This window comes from Xyrauchen texanus, chromosome 49, assembly GCF_025860055.1.
Source record: "Xyrauchen texanus isolate HMW12.3.18 chromosome 49, RBS_HiC_50CHRs, whole genome shotgun sequence".
Lineage (NCBI taxonomy): Eukaryota > Metazoa > Chordata > Actinopteri > Cypriniformes > Catostomidae > Xyrauchen > Xyrauchen texanus.
Window position 1 is genome coordinate 3,543,522 of NC_068324.1, and position 14,899 is coordinate 3,558,420.

General features: G+C 38.7%; 1 protein-coding gene across 4 annotated transcripts in view; it reads right to left on the reverse strand.

Annotated features, from left to right (window-relative positions):
• The window catches only part of LOC127640628 (mitochondrial glutamate carrier 1-like), a 33,386-nt gene that overhangs the window by 12,277 nt on the left and 6,210 nt on the right, over positions 1-14,899 (reverse strand). Inside the window, exons 1-7 of one of the 4 annotated variants that reach the window (XM_052123294.1) lie at positions 13,302-13,345; positions 9,267-9,419; positions 8,931-9,056; positions 8,782-8,837; positions 7,084-7,174; positions 4,935-4,992; positions 1,449-1,509 (exon numbers count right to left, since the gene is read on the reverse strand). In XM_052123294.1, the coding sequence (XP_051979254.1) occupies positions 1,449-1,509; positions 4,935-4,992; positions 7,084-7,174; positions 8,782-8,837; positions 8,931-9,056; positions 9,267-9,286 (412 nt within the window). In that variant the 5' untranslated portion in view covers positions 9,287-9,419; positions 13,302-13,345. The other 3 variants (XM_052123295.1, XM_052123296.1, XM_052123293.1) reach the window with 3 other exon arrangements.

Sequence of the window (14,899 nt, forward strand, 5' to 3'; positions counted from 1 at the left end):
CAGGCCATTATATGTTTCAAAGACTTTTCGTGACCTAAGTGGCCGGCCATTGGATTATAGTGCGCCGCCTGGAAGAGTGTTTCCCGGCGGCTCTTCGGTACTAACAGCTGAGTTGTAACCTCTTTGGTTTGAGTGTCCTGCATCACTCAAAACAACCGCTCTTTGATAATAGACAATAATAGTTTTAATGATAAACTTAAAAGAAAAGACAAACACACACATGACAGACATGTTCATTAACGATCTCTCTCTCCTGCACGATCCTCGGCAGTCGACCTTTATCCCTCTCGAAGGCTTGATTAGCCTAATACGGGACCGGGTGTGTAGGATCACGTCCCGGCCCCGCCCTCCGCCCTGCCACAACTATGTAACCCTATCCAGCTTTATGCGAAGCAACAATTCCTGATTGCAGGTCTTCTGAGATCTCATTTTTGCGAGGCATGTTTCACATCAGCAGATGCTTCTTGTGCACAGCGAACGCAAAATGTTTGAGTGCTTTTTATAAGTCAAAGTAGCTCTAACCCACACCTACAATCTCGTTTCATTAACTGGATGCCAGGTTTGCCAACTCCAAACTCTAATTAGCTTTTGTTGACGTCATTAGCCTAGGGGTTCACATACTTTTTCCAACCTATACAGTGAATGTTTGAATTCTGTATTTAGTGTGTACAAGAACAATACAATAATTTGTGTGTTATTAGTTGAAACAGATTGTGTTTGTTCATTATTGTAACTTAAATGAAGGTCAAACCAGATTTTCAGACACATTTATATATAAATGCAGGTAATTCCCAAGCAGGTAAAACTTTTCTTGCCACTGTATATGTAAGGAAAGAGATGCTATCTGTAATCATTCATTTAGATTTCTATTGACTTGCTTGCATTCACGTTTAGATACAGTTTGAGACTCTTACAGTGAAATTCTTCCAACTTTATTAACTAAAAAGAAGATATGACTTGAAACTATAACAGGCATATTATGCAGTAAGTCAAGCACACAGGTGACGAATGTTTAGTTGGATAAATGTAAAAACAATCACATTAAATTTGACCTGGTTGTTCAGACTGAAGCCACATGGGGAAAAAAATCTGATATATTACCACTTATGAAAGTGGCCCAGATCAAAATGGAAAATGTAAGATTCAAATTGATTGTGGCTGTTCACACTGTCACCCAATTAACAGATCTGTGTCACATGTGAGTGAAAACAAAATCTGATTTTGGCCACATTCAGCTGCAACGTGCACATAGATATATCATATCTATCTGACTGACAATAACACACAGATAAAGCAGATAGAAAGGCCTGAGTGAAACATGGCCACAAGAGGGCAGAGCTTTGTGATCAGCTAATGCTTAACTTTCGTTCTCTTGTATCTTTCCTCATTTTTCTCACTTTACCTCACTCCATACTTTCCTCTTTTTCTTTAGATATCTATATCCTTACCTATTCTTCCAGCGTCTTGCAGCTGAATCTTTAGCATCTCCATTGGTGTTGTAACAATAACCTGCAATACAGAGGAGATAAGAAGAGGAAAATGAGAGACCTCACTACCTAAAACAGCTGTAAACAAGCACACACATGTTTTTAACTCATGTATCCACATAAATAAAACGTCATGGATTTGACACCCAAAGCCACCCATTTAGACCGCTGTCTGATGACAGCCTAAAGCTTAGTTGTAACCTGCTAAACTGGTTGTAAATCTGTGCGCCTTTTTACGCTAATGCTAACATTCCTCCTTTAGCTAGCCGTGATTAAGAGCATCCATTGTCCAGAAAGCCTGTACTTTGTGTTGGAGAGAAACTAAAACCAACAACATGCACTTAGCCATATCCCTCCCGCCCGAGTCTTTTTAAGTCGACGTGAAATTTGTATGAACATTTTGCAATGCAACCCATTTTACTTCAACAACATGCCGTATTTCTGAGTGAAACAGGATATTCAACTAGATTTCACATTTTCTGTGTCCGTGCAAAACTCTGTAAGATTAGCATAAACATGAAGCGACATCAGTGAATATAGATGACTGGGGATTAATGACAGTCACAGGAGACCCGATTACACGTTTATTCAAATCTGAAGGGGTTTGTCAGTGGACGGTACTGTAAGTGGGTTACGCTCTCTCGCCTGACTAGGCACTGGTGGAGTAACGGAATAAATGTAACAGGGATTACGTATTTAAAATACTAAATAATAGCAACTGTATTCCACTACAGTTACAATTCATATCATTGCAATTAGAATACAGTTACATTCAGAAAGTAGTTTGATTACTGAAGAGATTTCTTTGCATTTTATTGTCATTTGTTTCATTTAACATTTAGTTCTTCAGATGGAAAACATTTATACATATAAATGATGCGATCCAAAGTGCATTTGAACAGCGGTGAAACACTTTCTTATGATGTGTTACATTCATACGAGCAGACAGAGAAACACATTTGAAGCAGAAGAAATTGAAATAAACCTTGTGTAAATTGTTAGCTTTATGCTAAGCTAAAATGCTATTTCAAGCCATTTTACATGCACATGTTACCAGCCACGATCGTATTTTTTCAGGTTGGATCATAATTTATTTTTTGCTAGTAAGACCTTTAATATTAGGGCAAAAATCGTATTCTTGATAATAATTGTTGTATTTTTTTCCTGTAAAAAATATCTAAAAATCCTTAAAACAAGATCAATTTGATCTTGTTTTAGAAACAACACTGCATAAGATATTTGGGTTTTTCAGAGAATGTATTTTTAATGTGTATATTGTCTTACTAAAATGGCAGTTTTTTATTAGTCAAAACAAGTGAAAAAAGTTACCAGTGCTGAAAAGTAATCCAAAGTATTTAGATTACATTACTGACCTTGAGTAATCTAACGGAATACACTACAAATGACATTTTACAGCATGTAATCTGTAATCTGTAGTGGAATACATTTCAAAAGTAACCCTCACAACCCTGCTGGTTGATGGGATTATATATAAAAGATATAAGGGTTGGAGAGATCATGTGCTCACAACGGCTAGCTTAATCCAGAGTCTGTTACATACATTAGTCTAATACCATCATTTAATCAGACATGGTTAAAAACATAGTCATTGACCACAGGAAGCTGATCAGCTCTGATTGGCTCAAACATGTCACATGACTGTTTCACTTCCACTGTACATAACAGACATTTGGTTGGTTAAAGGAATAGTTTGCCAAAAATGGAAAATTCTGACATCATTTTCACTCATTACCCTTATCTCGTGTTTTAGTGAAGCGCTGCAGGTAAATGTGTGTTCAACAGAGTGTGTTTGTGGCTGATGTGCTCATGATGGTATAATGTGAATGTTTAACGGGTGTGTGTTTGTACGGTTAATGCATTTGTGTTTGTCTCGCAGGCCAGATGGAATTATTGTACTCTGAGTTGATGGATACGGTGTCATAAGATAGTGTCCCAAGTTGCTCCTAATGGCAGGCTAGCGCCTTGCATGGCAGCTCTGCTGTCATTGGTGTGTGAGTGTGTGTGTGAATGGGTGAATGAGTCACAGTGTAAAGTGCTTTGAAAAACCACTAAGATTTTCGCCCCAGGCTCGTTTAAGCCCTCGGTTCATGCATGCTTATATTAGCAGCTCCTCTGTAATCCTTGGCAAACTTCGACAGTTATTTGGACAGTTCTTTTTGAGCTGTACTTGACCGAAAAGCTGACTTTAGATTCTGCCTGTAGGTTTGACTCGTTCATTTTGAACGAGTTCTTTGGTTCAATAACTGGTCTAGTAACACGCAAGAGTCTCCTTGCCTGTATGGGTCCAACTCGTTCCTTTCAAACTCAGTCTCAGGCTACTAGTCGTCTGCTTTTAGCGCATGATGTTGCTGTTTCAAAAGAACTGGCTCATAAGAGTCATTTGTTTGGGAATCAGACTACATTGATCGCACTTATGTTTCGCGCTATAGATTCAAAAGAACGATTCATAAGAGTCATTTGTTAGGGAATCAGCTGCACTGTTCAAGCTGTATGTTTTGTGTTGAAGATTCAAAAGAACTGATTCATAAGAGTCATTTGTTTGGGAATCAGCTGCAACGGTCACACTGTATGTTTTGTGTTGAAGATTCAAAAGAACGATTCATAAGAGTCATTTGTTAGGGAATCAGCTGTACTGTTCAAGCTGTATGTTTTGTGTTGAAGATTCAAAAGAACTGGTTCATAAGAGTCATTTGTTTGGGAATCAGCTGCAACGGTCACACTGTATGTTTTGTGTTGAAAATTCAAAAGAACGATTCATAAGAGTCATTTGTTTGGGAATCAGCTGCACTGTTCACGCTGTTTGTTTTGTGTTGAAGATTCAAAAGAACAATTCATAAGAGTCATTTGTTTGGGAATCAGACTACATTGGTCACACTTATGTTTCGTGCTATAGATTCAAAAGCACTGGTTCATAAGAGTCATTTGTTAGGGAATCAGTTGCACTGTTCAAGCTGTATGTTTTGTGTTGAAGATTCAAAAGAACTGGTTCATAAGAGTCATTTGTTTGGGAATCAGCTGCAACGGTCACACTGTATGTTTTGTGTTGAAGATTCAAAAGAACGATTCATAAGAGTCATTTGTTAGGGAATCAGCTGCACTGTTCACGCTGTATGTTTTGTGTTGAAGATTCAAAAGAACAATTCATAAGAGTCATTTGTTTGGGAATCAGACTACATGTGGTGGTACAATGGTACAGTGATGAATCAGATGGTAATAACATGGTACTTTTAATATACCATGATACTGAATTATTACCATATTCATCTACCATAGTATTTACATGGTACTCCAAGGGTTTTAACTGAATATGGTACAGTACATGACCAAAAACATTGTAATACAATGGTACATTTGTAAGTGAAGTCTATGGGATGTCCCTATTAAGACAGTTTGGTAAATGTTTGTGTGTGTGTTTTGTGTACTGACCTGACATGTACCTGCACCACAACCAGCCAGCATCTCTCGCAATAAGGTGAGTTTCTGCCTGAATAAACAATATGAATGGAGAATTCGATATTTAGGACACTTTTTCTAAATCAGAGCAAACGTTGTCATTATCACCACAACAAAGATAACAAAGATCCCCCATTTAGCCTTAACAGACTGTAGGGGCAAGTGCTGTTAGCAAGCACCTATGAAGGCATGGTATTATCACCACACACACACACACACACACACACACACACACACACTGAAGGATGTTAATAATTCACAGTCTAACAAGGCAGCTTTGGTCAATAATTCACTGGACCTGTTTTCAGTCATCATGGAGATGCAGGAGGTCAGAGAATCTTGATGATATTTGAGAGGGCATTGTGCTGTCTGTGTGCTGCTCTCTCTATTTAATATTAATGTCTGTCATGTAATGCAGCACTCTTCCATGTGCTGAATCAATTGAGATGTCTGACAGTGCCGGCATGTCTTTTACAGAAACATATTATCATGGTTACCATCGCTCAGTGATGGTATCAGATGGTAATACCATGGTAATTTGATATATACCATGGTACTGTTTGATTACCATATTTAAATGGCACCGCAAGGTACTTTAAAGAATACTCTAGTACTACCATCATGGTAGTGATAGAATACCATGGTAAATATCAAAATACTATTGTATTACCATAATGTTAGTGGCCAAAAACCATGGTATATTTTTATGGTAATACCAAGTACTTTTTGTGATTTTATCAGGTCTGTAGAAAATAACTTGCTTACAAAAAGTACCATGGTATTATCATGATTTTTTGGACATGTACTTTGGTAATAACATGCTATTATTTGAAGTGAATACCATGGTATATGAATATGGTAATAATACAGTAACATGGTATATATCATAATACCAAGGTATAATCTGATACCACAGTACCATGTTACAAATATAATCCATTTTTGTGGGGGGGAATATTAAAGATTGTTTTAAATAACAAAGAAAGTTTATAATTAGAGTGTAAATATTACAAATATTACATATTAATAACATTAATAGCACAACACTAATGTTACATATTCTTTCTACAACCTAATTATGTGTTTTTCATTCATAATATTGCTTTTTAATTTCTAATGAAACTTAAAGGGATAGTTCACGCAAAAATGAAATTTCTCTCATCATTTACTCACCCTCATGCCATCCCAGATATGAAAGACTAGTTCTTCTGTTGAACACAAAAATGTTTAGAAGAATATCTCAGCTCTGTAGGTCCATAAGTGAATGGTGACCAGAACTTTGGAGCTTCAAAAAGCACATAAAGGCAGCATAAAAGTAATCAATAAGACTCCAGTGGATTAATCCATGTCTGTAGAAGCAATATGATAGGTGTGGGTGAGAAACAGATCAATATTTAAATCCATTTATACTATACATTCTCCTCACTGTCCAGTAGGTGGTGATATGCACGAAGAATGTGAATCACCAAAAACAAAAGAAGAATGTGAAAGTGAAACTGGAGATTTGTAGTAAAAAAAAAAAGGGCTTAAATATAGATCTGTATCTCACCAACACCTATCATGTCGCTTCTGAAGACATGGATTAAACCACTGGAGTCTTATTGATTACTTTTATGCTGCCTTTATTTGCTTTTTGGAGCTTCCAAGTTCTGGCCAACATTCACTTGCATTGTATGGACCTACAGAGCTGAAATATTCTTCTAAAAATCTTAATTTGTGTTCTGCAGAAGTGGGATAGTCATACACATCTGGGATGGCATGAGGGTGAGTAAATGATGAGAGAATTATCCCTTTAACCTGAACATTAATGGAAAGAATAAGCCAAATAAATACATTTTCAGATTGATAAATACATAATTTAATGCATTTTACAGAATGTCAGTGTAACCTGACATATTTCACAGAGAAATGAGAAATGTCGAGCTTTGTGTGTGAGTGTGTGTGTGTGTGTGTGTGTGTGGAAGTGTTCGAGGCCGGGAATGAAACCAACCAGTATATCAGTCCAGAAGATGTGTCAGTGTGTGTGAGCTGCACAGTCACCTAAAAGGGCTAGTCACCATGTTTATAGTGATTTGTACATGTGCTGTATGTTTGCTCATATGTCTCTGTTTATGTTTCTCACCCGTCCTTAGAGAGGTGAAACCTGAAAAAATCATTTGCCGCCAACTTGATGGCTTTTTCTGGAGTGACGAGAGTTAAATTCACTGCAGCACCTGAGAGAGCGAGAGAGAGAATGAAAAGAAGAGTAAAGAATGCTACAGTTTCAATTTCATCTACACAAACAAACATTTCCGGTTTGATTAGGACTTTAGATGAAAGCTGCTCTATTTGCTGGTAGATGTGGCAGGTGCAATGCAACAATTTCATTTGAAAGGGATAATGTACACTCAGCCATTTGTTATCGCAAATTAAGCCCCGACATGGTGTTCAGGAGTATTGTATCATCCCAAAGGGGTTTATTTTGCGATAACAATATTTACATTTACATTTTTACATTTATGCATTTGGCAGATGCTTTTATCCAAAGCGACTTACAGTGCACTTATTACAGGGACAATCCCCCCGGAGCAACCTGGAGTTAAATGCTTGCTCAAGGACACAATGGTGGTGGCTGTGGGGATCGAACCAGCGACCTTCTGATTACCAGTTATGTGCTTTAGCCCACTACGCCACCACCACTCTCCATATATTAATACATGAACATAAAATATTGAATATAAATATTGAAATAAATCGCTGATGTGCTGAAATCCATCTCCGGTTTGCGTCGGAGTTCTGTAGGTTTTTATTTTGTAAAAATTACCATCTGATTAATTCTCCAGCCTACAGTATTGCAACACTTCTTGGCAAATAAATAAACACATGGGCATGAAACATTGATTTGAGCTTACTTGTTGAGATTACACAATGATCCGTAAAGCAGGAAAGATGAATTGCAATACCCAATAAGTGGTCTGATATGTTTTAATACCCGGATGAGCGGTCTGATACATGGATGTGCGGTTGTTACTCAGAAATATCAGACCACTAGATGGTGCCATTGACCAATCAGTGGAAACACCACTAATAACAAGCCCTCATTCAATTTATGTGACCATGACAACATTTTGCAATTCAAGATTTACGAGTTGTATAACGCGTTTGGCTGCAGTTATTCAGTAAAATGTCCAGCTGGGAGCACCAAAAGCGAGTAAATTGGTATATTCAAATGTGGTATTAGGGTGAATTTTAGATGGATGTTTTTCAAATATACCTCCCTAACCTAAAACGTTTGCCTGAACCTAACCAATAGTGTTTTAAGATATAAACAAGACTTTTAAAAAAGACATCCTAACCCAATCAAAATCTCATTTTCTGACGCAACCACCTCATTCCGTGTCGATGCTATGACTCTGTTGTGTCACGTTTTAGCTTGAGTTCATGGCTGGACTTGAACCATGGCCCTCTGATTTGAAGTCCAAAGCTCTATTAAGCTTTTAATTCTGGAATAAGTGTATATAAGGTCTGTAATACAAGCATTAAAATGTATCGTTTTGCGTAAGAGTAAAGGTGTGTCGATATCATAAAATAGCAGGGTCTGAGTAATAGACAGAAAAATAAGTATTTATAGTCATTATCAGCCATTGAAGTCATGATTTGAGTGAAAGTGAATAAAACACACATATTGTAGTGCCTCTAGTGTTCATTTCTCCTGGGAACTGAGGGAATTGTACCTAGAGACACCTATAACATGTTTTGCAAAAATGTACATAGAGTCACGTTTTCACTATGAGACCAGGTTGCTAATAACTGTGATGTACCGTTGAAAATAATCACATACCTCTGTACATCCCAAAGTATCCTTCCGACCGAATGGTCTTAATAAGGCAGTCTGACCTGCAGAATGCACAAACATACACACAATGAAATAATGCACAATCACAACACGAAGACTTACAGAACCTGTAATGAGATTTGAATTCGACTCACATGCTGGTATAGAGGCGGGATCCATTCTGCTGGTTTTGAAGGCGAGTCTTGGCCAAGTCAATTGGAAATACACAGGTTACGCCGATAAGTCCGGCCACACCGCCGTTTATTAGCTTTGCAGGCAAACTGGAGCAACGATTGAGAGGAAATGAGAAACAGGGAGACATCAAAGGGAAAGGAAATACTATGTCTCTGTGGCACTATCAAAACATTGCTATGTTTGTTTGAGCGGCCCGTCAAGCCAGACACAGCGACAATGACTCAACCAACGGCATGAGTTTGGAAGACTATCTGTTTTTCGACCAGTGAAAGACTGGTATGTATTTATAAACTCACCTGATCTGTTTGTCAGCCATTTATCTGAGTCCCTGTTCGTCTTCAGTGTGTGTGCTTGTGTGTGTATGTTTAAGGCGTTAGAGTGAACGTCTTCGTGGGTATCTCCGAGGCTTGGATTTGCGATCAGTTCATTCACCTGTCTCTGCTAGATATCTGAAAGACAGAGAGAGAGAAAGAGAGACTGATTGTGAGCAGTGCAGTCAGTGTCTTTTATGAGGCAGGTGTCATATCTCGATATTTGACTGCAGAAATTCTTCGCACTGAAGAGCATCCCTTGTTTTACTCCTTATACTTCATATAAGCCATACTGGCTCCGGAAGTCTTTTTGTAGGTCTATCTTTACAGGTTCATGAAGTGTCATTAATAGGAAATTAAAATGAATAAATATTAATGGGGTTTTTACTCTGGGAAAGCACAACTAGTGCTTCAACAACTCCACGCCGCTAACCTCCTCATCACAGAAAGATACATAGACACACATTATCATCCAGTGATGGCTAGAGTAAATACTCAATGTCCTTTGATAATGATTTGGGTCAAATTTAATGGACAAATGTGTGAATTTTGAGCAGCCTCCACATGTCCTCTTTTTCGGACCTTAAAAAAGCATCTGGCCGGGATTTGTAAATTTGCGAAAATGTCAGAGATTCGGCTTTAGTTGCATTATGATGTATCTTGTCTAATACTTAATTGTGTGTGTGTGCATGTTTGCATGGCTTTAACCCCTCTTTTGTGAATCCCGCCTTCTCGAACAGCAATCGGTCGATTATAAGAGGCTTGCAGCAACTATTGGCCAAATTCCTGCCTGTCAATCTCTCCACGAACCTGCGAAGAGCTGTTGCGTGCGGCATCAAACAGTTGCTTGACAGTAGAGGCAAATGGCAGCTAATTGGAAACAATGCTCAAACCAAAGTGCAAGGTCGAGACCCATAGGAAGCAGAATGTATGACATGTAAAGATGGCACTTATGGTCTGTTGCTAATAAAGGTGCAAGTTGTTTAGAAGCACACATTAGCTCTGAGAAGCATAAAAGGTCAGCAAAAGGTGAAAGTTCATCAGGTAAATTAACGGACTACTTTTTGCGACCAGGTAAAATTGTTATCACATTGCTTCATTATCCATGGCCATTCAAAATAATGGTAATAGTGAATGCAGGTACACTCATGGCATTTCTGTTATATATTTATGTTATGCTATGAGTTTTCACTTTATTAAAGTTTGCATTCAAAGTAACACTGTTTTGAACCCTATTACCCCCCTTAGTAAAAGCAGCTGTAATGGTCATTTTAACAGAAATTAATGAATGAATGAACCTTTACTACTAAACACATTGAAATGGGATGAAGTTTAAAAAGAGAAGACTAGATAGAGACAGAAAGCGAGATAGAAAAGATCACAAGGTGTGCGTGTGGAAAATAAGACTAATCATATTTGGAATTTGAACGACTTGAAGACTTTCTCTCTCTCCCCCTCCTCCCTCTTTCCTCCCCTCCATTCAGCCAATCACGACATCTCTTTCTTGCTTTGTCTCCGCCCTCTCTTCCTTCTGCGTTTCCTCTCCTGATTTCTGCTGACTGGAAATCTTTTCAGTGTTTCTACCTATAAATCAGCAATTTTTCACTGGTTTCCTCTTTTTCTTCTTCTTGTAAGAGGCTGAAAATAGATTTGTCATGCTAGCAAAACATGCTAAAATGTTGAAACTCAAATTGAGAAAGAGAATTGTAGAACATGGACTTTCCAATTTGCCAACTATCCATCCAAAATAGTATGTGAGATTAGAATTAGCATCCCAAATCATTTCAATTCATAATTTATAATATTATGCATACGTATATACTCCGGACGTCCATCCTTTATTTTTTTCTGTTTACTTACTAAAAGAAGGATTATTTACTGTATATAGCAAATATTTAAGCTAATTGTGGCAGGATGTTTGTGCCACAACAGTTTTCAAAGAAGGCGTGCATTACAGTTATTTTTATTTGCTGTTTTGTCAAGATTATTTTGTCAAGATTATGGGTACAAATCATGTGTGAACTTGAAAAAACATGACAGAACAGCTTCTATGGGCTTGTTCATGTTTGGAAACAGTCATTATTTTTGAAGATACAGTCCTGATTTTGCGAACTAATCAGCATTGCATTTTTCACCTTTGACCGTTGCATGGCTCACTGTTTTTTCAGCGTCTCACGCACAGGGCTGGACTGAGAAGAGAAATTGGCCCGGGATTTTACATGGCAACCGGCCCAAAACTTGTCGAGAGGGAGGGGGTGTGTGGTGGTGGTTATCCGAAAGTTGTTGAGGGGGGGTTCGCTGTCCTTTCCTGCATATCGCAGCGCCGTTTTGTGGTCCGTTCTGCATAACGCGGCGGCGCATTTAAGCTTATCGTGGCCAATTTGGCACGTTTCTCTGCCGACCCACCAGCCGTACAGTCCGCCCCTGATCGGCCCCAAATTGCATTGGCCCACCGGGTAAATGCCCGGTATGCCAGATTAGCAGTCCAGCCCTGCCCACGCACAACCGCAAAGTTTTTGGCCGTGTCTGGTTAAAAAGAACTTTAAAACTTCTTCTCAAGAAACCGGTGTTCTGTTCTATTCGCTGCACTTCGTCTAACTTCTTTTAGTGTGTTTCGTATGAACGGTCTCTAAGTTGTGTTTTAGGATGCTGGTGTCCCCACCGGGCTTCTTAACTATCTTAACAAGTTAAACCTTAACCTTCCAGCAGGTAGAACACTGCCAAACCAGTATTAACCAGTCTGGACCAGCATGGAAATACTTGCTGCTCCAAGTTGACCTTTATTTTCATTTTCTTCTCACAGCACAGCTCTTGTTTTTTCCACTTCCATCCTGCTGTTTTTCCATCAGCCTGACCTCTGTCCATCTATCTCTCTAACTGAGGGAATATCAGGCCTGTTTTGACTGGCATAATGTTCCTGCTATCATTTAACACTAAATCATGGATATTTAGTGTCTTGCACAAGGCCTCGTGACATGAAAATGGTTGAGCAACAATGACAACCCAACTGAAACTGCACCAGATCAATATAATCTCAAACATTTCTCATCAAATTCTTCCAAGACTAAATTATCTGACTATACTATCAACTTTGTTTTTGTTTTTTATTTTCTCCCCTTTTCTCCCCCCATTTGGAATGGCCAATTCCCAATGGGAACCTAAATCCTCATGGTGGCATGGTGACTCGCCTCAATCCAGGTGGAGGAGGACGAATCTCAGTTGCCTCCACTTCTGAGACCGCCAATCCGCGCATCTTATCACATGGCTTGTTGAGCACGTTACCACGGAGATGTAGTGCATGTGGAGGCCCACACTATTCTCCGCAGCATCCACACACAACTCACCACGCGCCCCACAGAGAGCGAGAACCACATTATAGGGACCACAAGGAGGTTAACCGATGTGACTCTACCCTCCCTAGCAACCTGGCCAATATTCGACCTTGCTGGAGTCACTAAACTCACTGGATTTGAACTCATGACTCCAGGGGTGGTAGTCAGCATCAGTACTCGCTCAACTACCCAGGCCCCCTACCCTATCAACTTTAATGTAATAGCTCAATACCCAACAACTGTCTCATTGTGTCTATTTGTATTTTGAAGAAACATCTGTGATAAAGATAAAACTTCAACATACAGTAACTGACAATTCCATTAAATCTTGTGAGCTATGAAAAAGCAATACAGAGTTCTTCAGGGAGACCATCACAAAAATTCAGCTTTCAGTTTCAATCTATAGAGGAACAGAAAAGGCTGCACACAAATCAAATGAGTTTGCATGTTAATAGTGGTTTGGTCTTGTGATAGTCAGAAAAGAAAAAGCATTCTGTCGAATGTAGATTATTCTGAATGTCAAGCACTAAGCTTGAGTACAAGATTGTCTGTCTTAAATTCAGCACAAAATATGTTTAATATCCTTATCCTACCAGACCAAAAAGTCCTTCGACCATCAACAAGTTCGGGTAGTCGCACACTAACTATCCCCACACCTGGAAAGAGAAGGACCAATCAGCCGACTCACTTTAAAGACAAGAGAAGCCATTGATGAGAAAACAAAGAATGAATGAGCAGTTTCACTGAAGTAAACCTTGAACTGCTACCCAGCATACACCTGGAAATGTGTGTGTGTGTGAGTTTAATCGCATCAGTGCACTTTGAACCAGATGATCTCTGACCCTCATTTAAACCTTTGAAGTAACACACTCACCCGCTGTGCATTACATAAATTGATTACACCACACAATCTGTACGTTTACATGCAGTTACAATCAAGCTGCGTCGCTGAGCTACATCTTGACACACGAACAACCAGCGCAGTGTTTTGAAAGCACCACTTGGTACCACCATAGTGTTTACCCTTTCAGGGAAACCCTCCTACAGAATGAATAGCTTACTTATAGTTGTCTGTGCATATTAAGCTGAGATGGAAAGTATTTTAACATAAAAAAATTGCACACATCAGCTCTCATTTTGCAACATGTTAACGCTAAATTCTACTGAAATCTAATCGTAGTACCGCACTGATCTTCCTATTCATCCGACATGGGCAAGTCACTCCACACCATTTTATCTTTGAGAATGTATTTCTACATAACAGAGTTTACTGAGATTGTTGTCATGGATGCAGAATCAAGATAGCGCTAGAAAAACCTATTAATGAGTGATAGATATTTCAGCATCGGTTGCAGAAGATATCAAACACGCTCACATGCACACACACACACACACGCGTGCACTCTGAAGGTCTGTCATTTTTATGGGGAATGTGTGTGTGAATGCAATTCAGGCACTTTTGCTAATTACTAATGAACGTTAAATGTTATGCTAATACACACACGTCAGTGCTGACTCACAGTGAGCAGCGCAGCCCGAAACATACTGTGCTCTACGGAAGTACATGAACGCAGATGCTTCTTGCAATACATGCTTGATTTCATGTGTCCCCTTACAAAAAATCTAGAGTTCTGGCAAACTAGCTGCGATCTTGCCACTCTTTATTTTCACATGCAAATGAGCTTGTGATATGCTGCAAATGTTTGCCAGAAGTTTGCAGGTCTTCACCGCTAGTGGTTGCTTAGTGGTTGCTGGGCAAGTTATTTAAAGTTAGTTAAACTGTTGACATGTTTATAGCTAGCTAACAGAATTATATCACATCCACTTTAATGACACAGACATTTGAAGGCAACTTCATCACACACTTAAGTAGGTTTGAACCAAGAGGTTTGTTACCAATGTATCAATGTCCAAACCATGGTATTACCAATGGTACCACCTCTAAAAATAAATAAACATGGTCTTACCATAGTGTAACAATGTAAAAAATGGTATTACCATTGCACCATATGCAAAAAAAATATGGTTTTACCATGTAACAATGTCCAAAAACATACAATTACCATACCACAATGAACAAAAAACATGGGCTTAACATAGTATGTTAAAATTGTATTACCAATTGTTCCACCTCCAAATAAAATATAATAATAATAATAATAATACATGGTATATCCATGAACTTTAACAATTTAAATAAACGGTATAACCATGACCAAAAAATATGCTTCTTTTTCCATCAGGTAACTTCGACGCTGCGTCAGAAGCTGATTTACGGGAGCACCT